The sequence below is a fragment of the Toxotes jaculatrix genome, chromosome 4, assembly GCF_017976425.1.
Source record: "Toxotes jaculatrix isolate fToxJac2 chromosome 4, fToxJac2.pri, whole genome shotgun sequence".
Classification (NCBI taxonomy): Eukaryota; Metazoa; Chordata; class Actinopteri; family Toxotidae; genus Toxotes; species Toxotes jaculatrix.
This window is the reverse complement of record NC_054397.1, coordinates 18,788,761-18,808,213: the sequence shown is the minus strand read 5'-3', so window position 1 is coordinate 18,808,213 and position 19,453 is coordinate 18,788,761. Positions and strand designations below refer to the sequence as shown.

The window sequence follows — 19,453 nt, the reverse complement described above, 5'->3', positions numbered from 1 at the left end:
TCCACACTCTGCTGAGAAGTTGTAAGCAGTCTAAACTGATGTGGTAAGGGACTGGTGCAGAACAGAATGAGGTGGGATAAAAAGAAGGATGCTGGGAAAGATTAGCAGGTATATCTGAATGAACATTTAGGGAAAAAAAGATGACAGGTGAGTCTACATACAGCATCAGTATCAAGCCAAACCAGAATGAAAGAGTTAGGATTGACAATTTTTTTCTACAATATGCCCATATTGACAAACATTTTTGATTCATGAGGTATGATTAGTCATAATTGCTCCAAAAGTCGGAGATTAAGGCCTTCCATGCTCAAGTGTCAAGTAAAGCTTTTATTTTGTAGGTTTTGTTTTATTTTGTAACATTTCTGCTCTTATTCTGGCCAAGCTTGATGCAGCTATATTACTCTGAGCCTACTGAGATAGTTGGAGGATGTACATTAACTAGAGGAACTGAAAGTGGAAGAGTGAAGGATGAAGAATGGAGGGATAAAGGGACAGAGGACAGTTGGGTCTGTGTACCTCTGCAAGGTCAGAAAAGAGGACTTGACTGGCACCTCGCCTCAGAACGTCCCAGTAACTCCGCGCCACAAACTCCTGACTGTCTTTTTTTAGCACCTGTAGGAGCGGTCAAGCAGGGCCAGGGTCAGTTCACCTCCAATTCCACCACTTGAGGAAGTAAACTCCAGCTTCTTCTATTCACTCTATCAGGTCTTACTATATATAAGTATATATTTTTTTAAATCGATCTTAATTTAAAGTACAAACATATATGGCATATTTATGAGCAGTGTCACATACAGCAGTACTCAAATAAAAATATTTCTTTCTAATAATTCTAATAACATCTGGCCCCCATCGATTTACCAAATGTGAGAAACCCCACCCACCCTACCAGTCTGCTAAGACAAGCAAGGCAGAACAAATTGATGAAACTGGATGATCCAACTGGGGAAAAGATAAATAAAGCTAAAATGTTTGAAATTTGTGTTTTGTCAGCAAAACAAATTGCAGTACTAATATCCATTTGCAATGTTTGATTAAAATTGTGATTTTACTCCATTCACTGTAGCACACAGCAAACATAAAAAACATGTTCAAAAAGCACAGTGATGGGTGGAGGAAGGGTCAGATTATACACAAAAACTCATTTTCTACATGTCCAAGCAAAATACATTATTTAGTGCTCTCTAGTGGCACTGTTTAACATAAGGATTATTGATGAAGGCTCTGCTTTAAGGCACTAAAGCTAGCTTCATTACTTAGCCTTTGTGCTGAGTCAGCAACAAACACAAGCAAAAAATTTGAATAAAAATTTAGCATATCTAATGGATCTCTGAAGCACATACACAGTTCTTCCATCCTAAAGAAGGTTTTCCTCTATTAAACCTATGATATTAAACACATTGCTTTCCCTGCCATGACAAAAAAGCTGGCCAACCACAGTGCTGAGCTCCTGACCACCCACCTCGTCTTTCTCTCCAGGGAGAAGGCAGCAGCAGCCATTTTAACATGACCCTGCACCGCTCTTAACTTCACAGTGACAATGCAGCTATCCATCAAAACACTGACAGGACAGGGAGTGTCTGTGTGTGTGTGTGTGTGTGTGTGTGTGTGTGTAAGACAGAGATAGAGATAAGGAAAGCTCACAGTCCAAATAGAGACTAGTGGCTGATCTACAGTTAGTGGACAGTTTTTGTCCTCGTGATGTTTTTTCCACATTGTTCTCCATCTCCATTAAAAACTTCTACGGTGGTCATCTTTGTATGTCCAGGCAAAATCAGGGACAAAAAAGGACCTAAGATTGATATTTTCTGCACATAGCAGACATCTGAACATCCCAAATCCTCTCACAAATAGACAAACATAACCTATTGGCTTTGTTTAGAACGGAAATGTGAATGTGCTCAGACACTAGAAACAACTTTCTGTCTGTAGCCAAGACCTCCTTATAAATAAAATTATATCCTAAGTCCTTATAAAATTCTCCTTTCACTCTTTGTACTAACAACCCCAAAACCACACAGCAGGAACACAAACTGCCCCAAACAAACAGCAGGGGTCCTAAAATTGTCTATAATGGACAGTGTCTGATTGTGTTTAGAGCTTTAGAGTGTCTCAAGTCATTCTAAATCAAATCACTCTCTTTTTGTAAGAGTACATGTCTCCTGACCCCTTAAATCTATTACTCCTTTTCTGCCATCCCTCTCTCCATTCATCCCACCCTGTGCCATCGTCCCTCGATCAATCACAGATCAGTCTACCTGACAGATGGACATCCTGTCTTGAATCTTTCTCTATTCCTTTCTCTCTTTCAATCCATTCATCCTTTCAAGAAGCCTATGAGTACATTTTACTGGCAACAGAGGATCAGGACTGGGTCAGGGTTAAGGCTTTTTCAAAGACCAGGTCTGGGATACCCGCAGGACACAAATGTGGGTAACAGGGGTATTAAACAGTCTTGCAGGTATCCCAGTGTAGTCCCCAGGAAAAAAGCCTGAATTTTAAAAAATCAAGGTAAATTTGACTTTAATAGCCAAATTCCCACCAACTGGCATTAGATCATAAGATTCACTATTTGAAAAATTTGGGTGCAATGAAACTCGCCTGTTATATTAACATATTATATGCCTAATAATCATTCATTATTTGGTGGAAACAGCGAGCCTCACAGCCAGTGGAGACTCCACAAAGTCACTGCACACCGTCCAAGAATTAGTCTGGTACAAAGCTGTCCATAAAACCACAATGTGTTTCAATATTTTGTTGACAGTGGGTTAATTAGTGAGCTTCAGAGGTGTCTGTAGGCGGATTTTGTTCACTTCCAGCAAGCCTGACAGAGTCAGGTGAGCTATTTCCACCTGTTTCCAGTGTTTATGCTAGGCTAAGCTAACTGTGGCTTCATATATAATGGACAGATATGAGAGAATTATCGATTTTTCAACTCTTAGCAAGAAAGCACATAAGGGTACTTAAAAAATGTTGAACTGATCCTTTAATTGTAAGTCCCAGTATTGAGATACACATACATACTAAGTAGAGTCAATTGAGAATTTTTACTATAAAAATAGGGGTAAAAATCTTTACCAAAAACTGATGATGTATTTTTAATGAATCAAACACAGAGTTCAGAAGAGGCTGGAGAACATACTGTTCACAAAGTATCTGTCCACCATGACTGCTGCTGTCACACCCATGTTAAAGTTCCCCATCACAGTTTCATTGATAAAACTGTCAAGTATACTGCCTTTGCCTTTCAAATGAAATGTAGCTTGCAGTGAGCCCAGCTGACAGAAACACCTATTTCTGTTCACCCCTTCATCCATTTCTTTAACATCTAAAGAAAAGCAGAAAGGAGACTAAGGGGTTATGGTTTTAGATACATACGCTGTTCATGGGGGCAACCTGATATCCATACAGCTGCATACTCTAACACACAGAGAGAGAGACATGAGGAAGAGAAAAAGGAGGACAGAGCATGCAGTCAGAGAGGAGGGAGGAGGACAGAGGAGGAGGAGAGAAGGTAAAAGACATGTTAGTACATGCAAGGAAAGAGGCTGTGGATACACTCCGCAGAGGGATGTGTCATTTTCAACACGTCTATGATTACATTTTAGAACAACACACACTCTGAATCACAACACTGCACTGCACTTCCCAGAGATGGTTGTCAAACTATGTGTGTGGCGTACACTGTAACCGTTTTTTTCCTTAGGTTTCTGTGGTTTTCCTTTCGGTCTCCTTAGTTGTGGTGGCTATGACTGGTCATGATACTTTCTTTACTTCTGATTTACTGTTAAAGTTACATATAATCCTGTGAAGTAAAATACAAGAAATGCTTAGAACAGCTAATGTAGACAGTGTATCATTGCACACTAATAATTAGGTTTTGAGCCCATATTTAAGGGAGGTATTACTTTAGATGGTGTACATTGTCTTTTAGCTAGTAATTAGGATGGCACTATTCTATGAACAGTTTGACCTGTTACCTGCCAAAAGGCTGACAAGCATCTGAGCCAAAAACCATTTTGTGTTAAGGGTCAAAAATGACCCACTATATTTAAACAAAGAGAAAACCACATAAATTGTCTTATTTTAAACTTGAATTTTGCTGACTTGTCCCAGAGTGACCCCAACATTAAGAAAAGTTATCAAATTTGAAGAAAGACAACTTACAATTTATGGGGTTTTCTCTGTGTTTAAACATAGACATGACACCTAAAATCAGAAATAATGAAACATCGCCTTTGTTTCATCGCAGCTGTAAGAGAGGACTGAGCAGAACATGGAGCATCTGACAATACATGGAGCCTGAAGTAACAGTGGATGAGCAACTGGTTCCATCATTTTTATTTTCATATCTATAAGTTATTTTCATTTTTAATTTTATCATGTATATCGCTGTAACTATAACATCATTGATATATGTGATTTATGTGGTATCCTGTGACACACAAGTGTCTACACATGGAAGCCAACCAGCGGAGCCTAGACACCCAGTCTGCAGTTATAATAACAAAACCACTGATGGAAACATGCAATGTAGTAAAGCAAGGTGGACAGTGTTGTTCCTAAATATTAATCACAGTTGTGCTGAGAAAGACACATTTTTTTTGCGAGTGTATCCAATATAACAAGTACACAGTAGGGATAACTAACAAAAACAGAGGAGATACCACACTGTCAAAAACAGTTTCTATAAGGCAGCATGCAATCAAACATGGTTACGTGAAGGGTTTAGCTAACTCTAATTTCTGCTCAAATACAGATGACAATTAACTTGGATGATGACGTGTCATTTTTAATACATCCACATGTACAGTTTGACACAGCACTCAACCTCACCCCAACCGGCAACCTTAAAGAGGTGAAGCAAGAGGTGTTGTGCCACATTATATTCATGGACATATTAAAATGTCATTTTAAGAGGCAAGTTACTTTACAGTAAGGTTTACTTTTCACTGCTATTTCAAATCCAACAAAACCAGGACCTTTTGAATATTTGCATTTCAGGTTTACTCCACTGATTATAGCAGCATTTACTGAAGTCCATGTCCATATATACAGTACTTACAATCCACTGTCATTTCACTGTTGATAGCATTGAGGATAATTAGCATAAGAATTGAATTTTACATCCAAATGTATCCATCCTCACACATACAAAAACACACACACACACACACACATACGCACACTCATTCAGTGATCCCAACTTTCTTACCAACTGCGCTGACTTTTCAGCATCTCCTTTCCTCCCTTTCTTCTCATTTTTCTTCCTGAAGATCTCCTGAAGCTGTAACGAGAGAATAAATCAGGATCTCACTGATGATTCAAAGCTGAATCTTTAGCTCAGTTTGAAGCTTAAATGTCCATTTGTACAAAAAGTCACTGAGTTCACAAGGTCAATCACTCGTTCGGGCTGGTCTCTGATGTGATGCAAGCACTGGTCTTTTGACAGGATGACTAAGAGACTGTTGGCTTTGAAAGTGACTTATGTTCACAGATATTAAAGGATAAATCAATGCTGAATCACATACAGCAGGAAACTGCAGCTGCACAGCCATCAGTATCAGGGCGAGTAGGTGGTCATTGATTTTTATTTCACTTTCAGTGCAATGGCCCAGCAAAGTTCAGCCACAGCTTTTACATTTTATACACTTAAAAATTTGTCATTGTTGATTTCTACTGGACAAGAACATTTTAAGGGGTGTGATCACAACAAACAACAACTGATGTTTGTCTGATGTTGTTCATTTGCTGTTTCTTTACGTTAAATATTCACTTCATTTGACTATAGATGTCACTTGTGAGCAAAGTCTAAATTCAAGGCAGCAAAAAAATCTGAGCCTGTTGCCGAACCCTCAATGTGGGAATTCTTTTTTGTTGCCACACCTGTCCGCTCCCACAGGACTTTCCACCACTACCACCCTCTCCCGCTGATGCACCATCCCACTCCCACCAGCCACCACAGAGATTCTGATCACTTCCCTCCTGCAGCAGTGTTTTTGAATGAAAATCTGTCTGTCCCCTTCCAAGAGAGGTGCTATTACAGTTTCAATACTGAATTCAAAAACCAGCATTTTTATTAGTTATAGGTCGAATTAAGACAAGAGACAGCAACTTGTAACATTACTATTATGTGACTGACTACATAACAAGTCAGAAGAGAGAGAGGAGGAATGTGCAAGTGTTCCAGAGAGAGTAAACTGACCGAAAATTTTATCTTGTATCATATTTAGTGTCAAATGTTTGCTGGAAGGTAACGCATTTACATGCATAGCTAAGTACAACAATAACTACCTCTCATATTTCCAAATTTTAAAGGTGTTCCTGTGCTAAACCTGAGACAATGGTGATGATGGTGAATCCACCCATGTCAAAGTACAACAACAGTGTCTGAAGTGTATGTTTCACCTAAAAACTCACATGAATGTAATTTTCCAGAGGAAAGCTTTTATTATACATCTCTCTATAAGCACTGATATCAGTTCTGATGATTATCGGTATAATTAAAACCTGAACAATACTTCTCTGTTGTAACAGGAGTACAAAGTGAGGTGAATATTAACATGTAAATTCAGCCGAGGATGGATTTTCTCTCAGTATCAGCGACTCACCACCAAGAACTCCCTCTTGTCCACCATCTGGTTGCCGTCTGCATCAAACATATTGAAAGCAATCTTAAAGCCAGCATGGGGCTCTAGAGAACAGAGAGGAGAGCACATAGGGTGATTGTGTGCATGTGTGCGTGTGTTAAAGGCAATTTTAAATCCAGAAATAGCATGGGAAGAAGTGGCATATAGGACAGACAGGAGGGAGATAAACCTACAGTATATGGACTGTGAGCTCGACAATTAACTTTTGGGCGTTTCTATACCACTTGAAATTGGTCGTACAGTAACTTTAAGATAGTTTTCTTTATTTTCCCCTCTGAATTTAAATTAAAATTAATTAAATTGATCAGACAGCAATAATAATAGTATGCATCCTCATTTTATGTGGATGCATAGTGAGCTACAGCAGATGCAAAAACCTGTGAATTACGTCTGTAATTTTCATTTACAGAGGGGAAAAAGACTTTAATTCCTTATTTTGAGGGGAGGAAGAACACGCTGTCAATATGTCTGAAGATGTAATGGGCCAATATTTTAATATATCATGCAGTAAATTATTCTACTCAGAGAGTAATTAGAAAAATACTTTTCTTGCCTGATAAGTGCACAATGAGTGGAGAAGTTTTTTTTTTGTTTTTTATTTTAGTAACAAGCCTCACATTCCTGCTTACATTTAAGTTTTGAAAGGTTATAAATAGAGCTTTTTTCTTTTTCTTTTTTCTCTGTGTCTCTCTTAATTTCTGTCTTACCCCAAGGGGAAGGGAAAAACCACCAGATCTGTGTCATAATTGTACCTTGTTAAGTTCTGGGTGGGCCTGAGTATAGTTCATATCATGTACCAGAGCTAACTTTGTTCTCTCAAATTGAGAAAAGCATACTGCTGAAAGTGAGAGAAAGACAGAATAAGAGAGAGGAAGATGAGGTTAAGTGAAAGGAAGATGTGTAGTGAGACTGAACCGACTCACTTGTCAGGATGCAGAGCAGGAACAGGTACTCTGTGTACGAGATGATGCCTGGTAATGAGACCAAGACAGAGAGAGTTAAAGAAAAGGTCACATTCAACACACGCACACACACACACAATGTTTACAGATGTTCAAAGACCACGAGCCTCCTGACACACATACACACACTAAAACACATAATCCTTCCTTTCATGAAGATAGCATCTTTAAATGTACCTACTCAAAGCTGAGCTGTGAACAGCCATTTGGCCACACACCGTTTCTTTTTCTACACCCTGTGAGTGTCTAAAGTAAAGACACTGACTGGTAGGGGTGTGTGTGTCCGTGTTTGGATAAGCAAGTGAAAAATGTTTTAGGAGGTGATCCTTTCTTGCCTCAGGCCCATTTAGGAATCTCTATAGCTCTATCTCATCTCTATCTCCCTCTCTCTCCCTCTTTTTCGCTTTCTGTCTGATGGTTCAGATAGTTCAGGGTGACTCGCTTGAGTGTTACGGGAGACTGCTTTCCCATGTGTGTGTTTGTGTGTGTGTGTGTGTGTGTGTGTGTGTAGGTGAACATGACACTAGCTACAAGCAGTGTGAGCCTTGTGTTTTCCTGATGCTTGATTGCTTTGTGTAGAGGAGCTGGTTTGGAACTGAATTCTCTTTTCTCTGTGTTTTCTGAGCTGTGCAAAGACCAGAAGATACACTCTGAAACTACTCAGGTTTCTACAACACATCCTGCATGTTTACACTCTCATACTTTCAGTGATATACTACTGAATAAAGAGGTCGGTTAACTTTGATCTCATGAGGGAAACAATTATCAGCATGAACAAAAATAATACTGTTAGACTGGTGATTTATGATTTTGTTTGTCTTGAGAACATGCTCTGCCCATTCAAGAGAATTTGATACCATAGTAAATGCTTTCATATATGTATCTTTTTATCTAAATATTTATTTACTTGTACCACTTAGTCATATTATCTGTCTATGAATTTTAACATTTTATGCCAGCCTATTCTCTGCTTAATTACATGAGGAGTATTTGGCAAGAAATCACTTAAGCATGATTTATGACCAGAGGTGACTGAAGAACGGAAATCAAACGATCACTGTATCCTCATACGTACTTTGGTTTATCCTTTCTGTACTTTTCAGCTGTTTAGAGGGTTTAAAAAAAATTAAGGATCCACTGCACAATAGTTGAGACATCAACTGTAAATCCTACCATTCCTTATAATAGTAAAGTGTTGCTGGTAAATCGGATCCCACTGAGAATCAACACCCATCTCCTGCAGCTTTCAGCTATTTTTTTTTTTTTTTATGATTAGTCAGTTGACAATCGTCCCAACAGCTCACACCAGCACCCCACAAGTTTGTTGACTAAAAAAGAGCTAAAATGCAAACATTGGATTTGCATTTTGTTAACACATTAGCCAAAAGAACTTGATAATAGGATAGCATGCCAAAATAGGACAAGTAGGACAAAAGTAATATTTATTTATATTAGCCAATATCACGTACAATGGACTTTACAGGAACCATATCAGTAACTGTTCCTGACTGAAATGATATTACAACAATCAAAACACACCAGTATCCACAGGGTGCATGAATAAGTTGCTAGGTTGGTAGGAGGGTCGGTAACTGACAACCAACACTAAAATACTGTGCAGCCCACCAACCTCACACATATGCACACAAACACACAGAGGCAACAATGTTCAGGCAGCACTATGCATTCCCCTGTCTGACACACAGCTCTGTCTCAGAAATCCAAAGCCATTCCAACTGTCCTTGCTCATCATGGCATGAATAGGAGAGCATGTTCAGACATCAACACACACACACACACACACACACACACACACACACACACACACACACACACAGCTTATTCACAGAATTTATACGAGCAACAAGAATTTAGATGAGCAACAAGATTACAAGAAAGATGAAGTGAATAAATGTGCTAATGAACAAATGAAAAAAACAAATTAGTACACATAAAAAGGTATTGCTGAATGCTGACAGTGTGTGTAAGGGTACTTGTCTTTCTGTGGTTGGAAAGGATCAGGTTTAGGTTAGGGCTGGGGTTAAGCATTTAGTTGTGATGGTTAAGGTCAGAGTGAGGGGCCAGGCAATGCATTATGTCAGCGAGTGTCCTCATAAAGATAGAAGTTCAAGTTTGTATGTGTGTGTGTATGTGTGTGGTCATGAAAATATACCACTAGCAATTTGAATAGACAACATGCACTGTAATAATGTCTCTCTTACCATGAGGAGTCAGGATAGGTTTACAAACTTTCTTTTTTCCTCTTTTCATTTCTCTTTCTACTTTGTTCTTCTGTATATATCTATTCCTTTACACATCCTCTCTACATCTTTCCACTCCTCTTTTCACCTTTTTCCATTTCACTCCCTCACGTCTCGTTTTTTCCTCGTCTTTTTCTCTACTCCCCTTTCTCCTTATTTCCATCCCCTTTTTCCATCTTCTCTCTGTTTTTTGCATCTTATTTTTCTCCCTCCATCTCTCTGATTTACAAAACAGATGAAGGCACCTGTAGGCTCCTGTATACTGGTACCTCAAGTGTAAACGTAACACACAGTCACACACACTAGTTACAAGGTGTAAAAGATTATCATGATAGAGGAAGACGGGGGATGCATCACACAGGGTGTGTTATATTTAGCATATCCCAGTGTGTGTGTGTGTGTGTGTGCTTGTCTGTGTGTAATTATCACTATGGGGACTCACTCCAAGACTGTTAGATTCCTGCGTTACACACTCCTGAAACAAATGCTTTAATTAGGGGGAGCTTCTCTCTCTCTCTCAGTTCCTCTCTCTCTTTGGTGCTGTATAACTTGTTCTGTTCCCATATGCAACAAGGAGAGGGGAGGTTTATTTTTAGTTTTTTTTCAGCAGGTTGTTTGGCTGTAAAGAGGGACAGGATGGTTCCAACCCCGGATTAGAGCCACCTACAGTGGCTCTACACACACACACACACACACACACACACAGCTCACCAGCACTATGTAGTCACACATCGGCAGGTAATCACTGGCACACATACACGTAAGCAAGTGTACCGAAAAGCTGCAAAATTTATAAAGCCGTAATAAAGTTACATGTTGTATTCCTCACTGTACATAAATTCAAAGGGACCTTGTATATTTAGTATGTTTATAAAGCAAATTAAACTATAAAGGTGAAAACCTGGTCCACTGACATTCACTGACCTTGTTATTATTTGACTGCTGCCTATTTACTCTGATAACAATTAAAACTGTGTTTAAGAGTCTTTGAGTGTGTGTGCATTTGTATTAATGAGTGCAAAGGTGCTCAAGGTGCCTTTGCTCCTGTTTCTTTTATCGCTGTGTATTTGTTTGTGTGTGTGTGTGTGTGTGCGTACTCTCTCCGACCTCGCTCTCTCAGGTTGCGGAACAGCTTGGAGGATCCTCTCCATACTGGTGGAGTTTCTGACAGGATCTTCTCCAGCTCCTGACACACGCAAAAACACACATTAAAAAAGTAGATACGCTGCAAAAATACAAACCTTCACCTTCAAATTTCAGTTTTTGCACAGACAGAACCAGAGAGAGAAAAAGAAGGAAGCATGCCACGGACGAGAGGGAAGGACACACTATGAACTATCCATCTTGACAAGTCATTTACTCTAAAAATGTTATTTCTGTGCAGTTAAATGAAAAACACAGAAGCGCAAGCTGCAAACCTGGAAGCAAGAAAGATTTCTGGCATATGTGTTTGGCCAGCAATTTTGAATCAACTGCATGGGAATCATTTTAGAGTACGACATCCACTTCTCATTATGCATGCATGGTAAACATGTATGCAAAAAAATGCAGATTAAGTATTTAAAAAATTGGTTTGGCAAATGTTTTCTGAGAAGGGAAATGCATAATGAATGTAAACATAACTGTGTTAGTTTACAAGAAAACTCCACTGGGTACCTTTAAGACTAAATTCAGATGTATGTAAACCAAACGTGTATATGGTGAATACCACCAACCACAACAAAGCTACAGTTTTGTTGAAGCAAAGCGCCTGATTTTGATGAATGAATGAATAAATGGCTGTATATTAAATTTATATTTTTCTTTTTTTTAAGATAGTCAAAATTAATTGTCAAAACAAGCCACTTGCTTCATTTTAAATTGAAATTATAACACAATAAAGAGTGAAAAAGCAAAGAGGTCTGGATTTCTGAACCAACTGTATAAAACACGTGGACAGCCCTGTCTAGTCTAATACCACAACTGTTTTTTTAAGTGGACAGCAAACTGAAGACAGATATCCTTCCAACAGTACTGTCTTTTTTCTCAATCGGTGTTTATGCTGGTGGAAGCCATTTCTTGGTTTGTCCACTAAGGCAGGCTAGAAGATTCCAGGCCTGGCACAGCACCCAGTGTAACATACAATCATCCATTCGCCTCACTTGTTTTTCACCTCACTTATATACTGACAAAGAATGATCTACACTACGTGCTGTAATGCTAAAGGTTGGACATTCACAGTTACATAAAGAAACTTCTAAAGAATCATGGCAAAATCTGGACTTAAACTGCAGTGTATACAAAGCCTGCAACAGATGCCTGCAACATGGAGGAGCAGAAGAAAGAAGCATTAAGAGTGTGTCTCCCACCTGTTTGGTCAGGGACCTCCAGGGCCTCTTGTCTGCCAGGGAACGAGACAAAAGAGGAGAGAAGAAGAAGGGAAAGAGGAGAAGAGAGTTTGGGTGGGCTTGATCAGATAGCATCTGTATGATCTAGAAATGGGTCTTAATGTGCTGGGTACAGTCACAACACACACACACCAACACACACAGACACACTCGCTATATATACACTGTCATCATCACAGGCCCATTTGTACCGTCTAAAGTGCCCCATGCTTGTCTTTGTAGTATGTGGAATGTCCCCGTAAAAGCACATAGTACTTTTGCTCTGTTTTATACAACAAAGTTCATCTAATTCAACTTCAAAGGGGGCATTAGAGGATGTCGGCTGCTGAGAGGGTATGTGCGGCTGTATCGTGTGTCAGTGAGCCACGGTAGATGTAAACACACACATACAGGTGCACAGTTTGCACGCAATACAATCACATGCATGCTGAAGAAAGGAATGGTAGCTTTTTTAGACGGGTGTTTGTGATAACCTCAACCTGTGAGGACATTTTTAAACCGGCTGTGTGTGTGTGCCTGTGTGTGCCTGTGTGTGTGTGCCTGACTAACATTAACCTCAGACTAAACAATAGCTGTAAAGCCATCTGCTTTGAGGCTGGCTGGCGAGGACTAATCTGTTACGACTGGCAGCAGGCTGACAGAAACAGCAAAGACCTGTTTAAACCCAGGATTTTAAAGGGTTTTAAAACTTGGTTTCAGTGAAAAAAAACAGGTCTGTTTTACACCTGGCACTGACATCTATATTGGGGAATCAAATTCAGATCAGGCATAGAGATCAACAAACTCAAAACACATCAAATTTTGTGAGTTATCAAAAGTACATAAAGACACATTTACAGAAGAAATAATTTCGGTCTATAAATATGGAAATTACAGAAATGTACTGTCAGGAAAAGAGAAATTTAATGAATGATGCCAAAAGAAAAAAATCTAGATGCAGTCCAGATATAAGCCACATGTTAATGCCAGGCAAACAAGGGGCTGAGCTAATTAAAATAACTGTATATCTATGTGAAATTTAAATCACTTTAAAATTAATGCAAATGGAGAATTTCATTCATTTGATTTAATAATTTCATTTCTTAAGAATCTTTATACATTTCCTTACTGAACTACGTTCCCCATACTATCCATACACAGAGACAGTAATGTACTGTAATGTAATAGGTCTTGAAGTGAGAGCAAATACATAGTATATTTAGTATATTATGTTTCAGGTCTACAGTTTTGAACACAGGAGTAAAAAATGACTTGTGAGTCTGTGATACGTACTTCTTGGTTCACTCATGGTGACCGACTCGATGAAGTTCTGCGGAGTCATGTACAGCTGCCCTTCATACTCAACAGAACTGAACATGCGGAAGCGATGCTCATGGGACGACATGTACACGTCTCCGTCTTCGAAGTCAAAGGGACGTGCCTGCAGACATGAGTAAGGTTGTGAGCAAGAGTCAAAGCAATCACATTACCACATTTTGCTTGTTGCAATATTACTATTACGCAACTGATATTCCGAGGATAGCATTTAGTGATTCGAAAAGTGCGACTTCTCCAGCTGCCACTCATGCAGACAGAAGAATTTTAACTGCATGAGCCTCTTCACTGCTTTTGAACTTCCATAATGAGGAGATCCATCTATTCTTGGCATCAGCTCTCTCCATTTAGCTCTCTGAGATTATAAATAGAGCCAGCACCACTGGCGCAGTGCAATAACAGAACAGGGGCACACATGAGCACATACACACACACACACACACACACACACACACACACACACACACACACACACACAAACACACACACACACACACACACACACACACACACACACACACACACACACACAAATACTTTGTCACTACTTTCTACTTGATTAGCATCTCTCTCTCTCTCTCTCTGTGAAGAGCTAGGGCTTCAACTTGATTAGCTGCAGTGTTGGAGAGCTGCTACGCCAACAGATTGTGCTGCATGAAGCTGTGTAATTAGCAGAGAGGTTTCCAAATTTAAACCTGTTTGGCCGCAGGGCCCAGCGCACTGAGGCTCCTTCTCAGCCCAGCTAACATGCTAATGAGCACACGGATTCATTCATAAAGCTTTGATGCTGCTTTCACCAAGGGGGCTTTTGAAGGCATGAATAGGAGATGAGTGTTAGGCTTCATAGGAATGCACTGTAATCAAGTGTACGAGCATAGACATCCATGGCGCTGACTTTCGCTAATGAATGAAGTTTATAAAGTTCTGCAGAGGCAGCTGGGTTCACATGCTATGCTGCACAACATGATGTAAAAAGTAATGTAATCCCCTTGGGAAGAAAAATTAACTGAATGCCAGTTATTTGAAATGACTCACACTGCAGCACACTGTGTTCTTGTGTAGCTATAATGTCATGTAGCCACAACTAAACCTGTTCCTGCTGCCTAGTCTTGTTCTCCTGGCTGCACAGCAGATGCTCCAGGTGTTTTCCCTTCAGGCAGCCCAGTGCGCTGTATTCACAGCTGCAGCTCTTTAGTCCATCTACACTGTCCAAACTGTAACCCTCCAATGTTCCCTCCTGACATCACATTTGGTTATTTCAGTTCAGTGAAATTACAGTAAAATCACCTGCAGATATCAGAAAGCTCTTAAATCTTAAAAGGTATCAGAAGTTGCAAATACTGTTCATCAACTCCTTTTCTTAATTGCTAGCTATGATAGAGTTCCAGAGAGGAAGTTGAAGTTTTCTCTGCTGTTACACTATGTGATGCTAAACCATGGTCATTCTAGCCGCCCTACGGCTAGGAAAGCTTCACCATATACATAAAAGTATGTTGGAGAATACTACTGCTTACTTTTTTAGTAAGCACCTTGTTTGTTGTGCTATTTGCAATTTATAGGGAGCATTGTGTCAGGGTTGTAATAATTTTTAAAAGCTTAAAAAGATCCAGGGCTTTTGAGAAGTGAGATTCGGGGCTTCAGTCCCAAAAGCCACCACCCCGTCCTGCCACTGCTTCTGGGCCCCTTTAGGCCTATTCTCCAGAGCCAGAAGCTCTTGCAAGCAACTCTACCAAATCCCAGTCTCTGGAGCCTCAACAGACCCTCTTTTGTTTCCTAACAGTATGGTTTTCAATCTCTGTCTTCTTAGAACTTATGTTTCCCTGCAGAACTTATGTTTCCCTGAGTACTGGCAATTACTTTAAACCTAATTCTTCAGAAGTCTTATAGGTTTTCTTTTACTGAGCCACAAATGGCTGTTCTTCCCTTTCCCCTCTGGAGTTAAGTCCCAGCCTGGGTGGCTGTCTAACGTTATGTTCCCTGGTCAGGCAGCCTGTAGGCTCCCACATCCCGGTTTCACAGCAGGCAGCCCTGGCAGTTTAGAAGATCCAGCCTTACATTTACAATCTGTGTATACTTCATATTATTCGTGGCCATTTATTCCATGATTTTTAGATTGATTTATGACCCTCTGATGAACCACTGGTCTCAGTTGAACACAGCATGTGTACCAGATACATATTTAATCAACACTGCATGTCTTCTGGAGCATGCCCTCTTAGCCAAATGGTTACAGCATATGCACATAACAGCAACATCTCTGGTCTGAGTCCAATTTTGTCCTACCAACTGGAACAAACAAACAAATATTCTGGAGGTAGAGAATGTTTAGCCTTTTTGTTTGAAACTTTCTGAAGCTATTTATCAATTATCAAAATTGCTGCCAACAAACATCAACCAAACATCAACCATCAAAAAATGAATTAATCAAATAATCCTTTCATCTCCACTAGGAACTAATCATAAGATACTGACAGTGGTCCAGGGTAACTAAACATAAGTACATTTACTAAAGTAATGTAATTTTATCCTTTGATTCTTTCAGTATGCTTTGCTGCTAAAAGAATCAAAGTAAAATGACAAAATGTTCTTAATTCAAGGTATTGCTATTCAAAGGATCTGAGCACCACCAGTACTTAATGGTTCATTAAAATACTACTGTGCAGTCTGTTCTCAAATAACATTAGTAACAACAATTTACATTATTGGTTATTTATAAACTACAGGAACTACTAAGTCAATAATTAGGCCTTCCAGGATACAGTAACCACTCGGACATGTCTCTACCTCATTTTAAAGTTTTAATCTTGGAATTAAAATGTTGTTGTCTGAAGCATCCTTGGATGCATCAACCAGTGGTGGAAAGTAACTCAGTACAGTGTGGTTCTGTACTTGTACTGTTGCTTTGAGTAATTCAACCACATTTCAGAGGGAAATCTTGTACTTTTTAGTCCACTACATTTATCTGACAACCTTTGTTACTTTTCAGATTAAGATTGCATAATATTTATGATATTTTTATGATTAAGCTCCCCCGCAGTGTGTTAAGTAGTTAACATTAGTCTCACCTTTACTAGTAGCATCATTAAAGTCATGCTTAAACATGAATTAATCAATAATCAATCTCTAACAATATCATATACATTATTGTCCTCTGCATTTTAGATATTTGAATTCTTATCCATCACACACAATCCCATCAAGGAGGAGTCTGATTCACTCTGCAACATGACAACAACCTCAAACAGAATCATGAAGAACCATCTTCAGCCACAAGAAGAACAAGGAGTCCCAGATCTCAACATCACTGTTACTGCTGCTGCTGCTACGATTGTAACTTTGCGGGCAGCACAAAACTATCACGTTGCCCTGATTTCATCTTAAGATGTGCGGCCGTTCTGTTGATGCTGAGGCTGAGAGCAAAGTCCCACACACAGGGAAGAGGACTTGATGCTTCACTGAGTGAGGAATGTGGTCAAAGATAAACCTGTGTGGGTCCAGTTCGCCCAGTTTACATGAACAGGCATAATTTTCAATACGGTACACATCAAATTAAGTTACATAAAACTGATTTAAAGTGACTTTAAAATTAAAAAATGTAATTATTTGTCTGGAAATCATAGTTTACTATTCTATTAGCAACTACCAATGATAGAAGAAGAAATCAGATCTTTCATTTAATTCAAAATAGGGTTTACATGAAGAGACAGAGGACACTGAGTTAGCCTAAAGCCATACAAGAACTGTGGCAAGCTCTACAAGATGCTTGAAAAAAACGCTTGAAAAACTGCGTGCAAGAGTACCCAGGAGAAACTGTTGCTGTTTTAAGGGCAACTGATGGTCACACCAAATATCAATAAGAACTACTCATTACATTATTTTTGAATTTATCCTCAGTTTAATTTTAGTGCTTAAGACTTGCACACTACTGTATATTGCACTGAAATGGTCTGCATAATTATGCAAAATGAGTACTTTTACTTTTTGTACTTTCTTTATATTTTGCTGCTAAAATGTAAAATGCTGAATGACTTTCACTTGTATCTGAGTATTTCTACTGTGTGCTATTTCTGCTTTTACTTTCTAACACCTGAGTACTTTTTCCACCACTGCCACTTATTGTGAACACATCTGCACACATCTGCCTGACTGACAGTAACACCCTCGACTTGTTGTCGTTTCAGCACCAGCTCGAGCGGAGAGCGCCATCGATGCATCTGCGCGCGCACATCACCGTCCCGCAGCCAAAACAGTGAGCGAACTGTTTCCACTGGGCGTGCTGGGAATGAATGACACAGTCTATCCGCCCGAGAGGAAAACATTAAAAAAAGAAAAAAAAAAAATCCGGCCACGACATGGCTACAGAGCAGACGTGGGCCTATGAGTCTAATCTTAGCGGAAGAAACATGTTAGGAAATGTGAAAATACTGAGCGCTCGCTGCCATTTCTCTCGGCAGCCTGTGATTTTTCTGCCTCCACACCGAGGCCCCTATGTCAACACTGAGCACAACACTTTTTCTGCCAACGACCTAAGGACTCGCTACGTGTCAGTAACGCGCCCTGCAGCTTTCGTGTTGTCGTTACCAGCGTCAGCCCCGGTTTCAGTCTGCCTCCTACCTTCTCCTTGGCTTCGACGGTCGGGATGGACGGTAGTAAATCGTTGATGCTGTGTCTCTCCATCCTCTTCCTGCCTCCGCCGCTCGTCATATCGTTGTAGAAGTAAAGAGCCACGGCGCCTCCCGTTGCAAGACACATACCGACTGCCAGACACCTCCGTGCCCTTCCTCCACTGGCCGTCTGACCGCCGACGAGCTCGTTTCTCGCCGCCGACCAGAGGTTAAGCTTACCGGCCAGCGTTGCCACTCTGCGGAAAGCGGCCATCGCTGCTGTCGCTGCTGCTGCTGCTGCTGTGCTGCTATGATTGTAACTTTGCGGGCAGCACAAAACTATCGCGTTTCCCCGCTTTCATCGCGAGATGTGCGGTCGCTCCGTTGATGCTGAGGCTGAGAGCAAAGTCCTGCACAGAGGGGAGAGGATTTGGTCAAAGATAAACTTGTGTGAGCCCAGTTTACATGAACAGGATTTAACACACAAACATAATTTCAATAAAACAATATCAATCAATAAATCAATAAAACACAAAACATAGAATTAACAAACAAAAAATCGATTTAAAATTACTTCAAAAATCAAGAAGTGTAATTCTTTGACTGGAGATCATATTTTACTGTCTTATTAGCAACTACCACTAATAGAAGAAGTAATCAGATCTTTCATTTACCTCAAAATAGGAACAAAGTATAAAAGTCGTACATTTTACAGTTTTACCTAAGTAGAAGTACACTGTCGTCAGAAAAATGTGCTTCAAATATCAGAGTGAGGGACTATCAGAGTAAGACATTATTACAGCTATATTATTTATTTTTGTGTAAGTGGTATTTCCATTTTGTCGCTGGTGGACATGAAATTCAAATTCATATGTTTTTTGTTTGTTTGTTTGTTTTTGTTTTGTTTTGTTTTTGTTTTTTGTCAGCTGTTGGGTTGTTTAATTTTTTAGAAACTTATCACATGTTTTTGCATTTGAAATGCTAATCCTCAAAATAATAGTGTTATGGCTGTTGAGTGGTACAGTATTACCTTGTGAAATGTGGCGGCATAAATAAATATGAAATGGAAACACTCAATAAAGAACTACCTTTTTGAAGTACCTAAAAATATGGTGGCGGAATGTAAATACACTTCCTACCACTGCACAGGCCTACTGCCAAGAGAAAGGGACAAACTGACTGCAAGCCACTGTGACACATGCAAAATCTAGCAAATCACATTCAAAACAACTCGGCAACGCAACATTTGTTAATACTCTATAACCCCAAACA

General features: G+C 39.7%; 1 protein-coding gene across 4 annotated transcripts in view; it reads right to left on the bottom strand.

Moving 5' to 3' along the window:
• micu3a (mitochondrial calcium uptake family, member 3a) overlaps nt 1-18,462 on the bottom strand; it is a 28,556-nt gene extending 10,094 nt beyond the window's left edge. For 2 of the 4 annotated variants that reach the window (XM_041036138.1, XM_041036137.1), the window contains exons 1-9: nt 18,192-18,462; nt 13,536-13,683; nt 12,225-12,256; nt 10,984-11,062; nt 7,577-7,624; nt 6,615-6,697; nt 5,219-5,290; nt 3,382-3,423; nt 517-612 (exon numbers count right to left, since the gene is read on the bottom strand). In XM_041036138.1, coding sequence (XP_040892072.1) covers nt 517-612; nt 3,382-3,423; nt 5,219-5,290; nt 6,615-6,697; nt 7,577-7,624; nt 10,984-11,062; nt 12,225-12,256; nt 13,536-13,683; nt 18,192-18,455 — 864 coding nt within the window. In that variant the 5' untranslated portion in view covers nt 18,456-18,462. The remainder of the gene's footprint in view (nt 1-516; nt 613-3,381; nt 3,424-5,218; nt 5,291-6,614; nt 6,698-7,576; nt 7,625-10,983; nt 11,063-12,224; nt 12,257-13,535; nt 13,684-18,191) is intronic. The other 2 variants (XM_041036139.1, XM_041036140.1) reach the window with 2 other exon arrangements.
• Between the last annotated feature and the right edge of the window lie 991 nt (nt 18,463-19,453).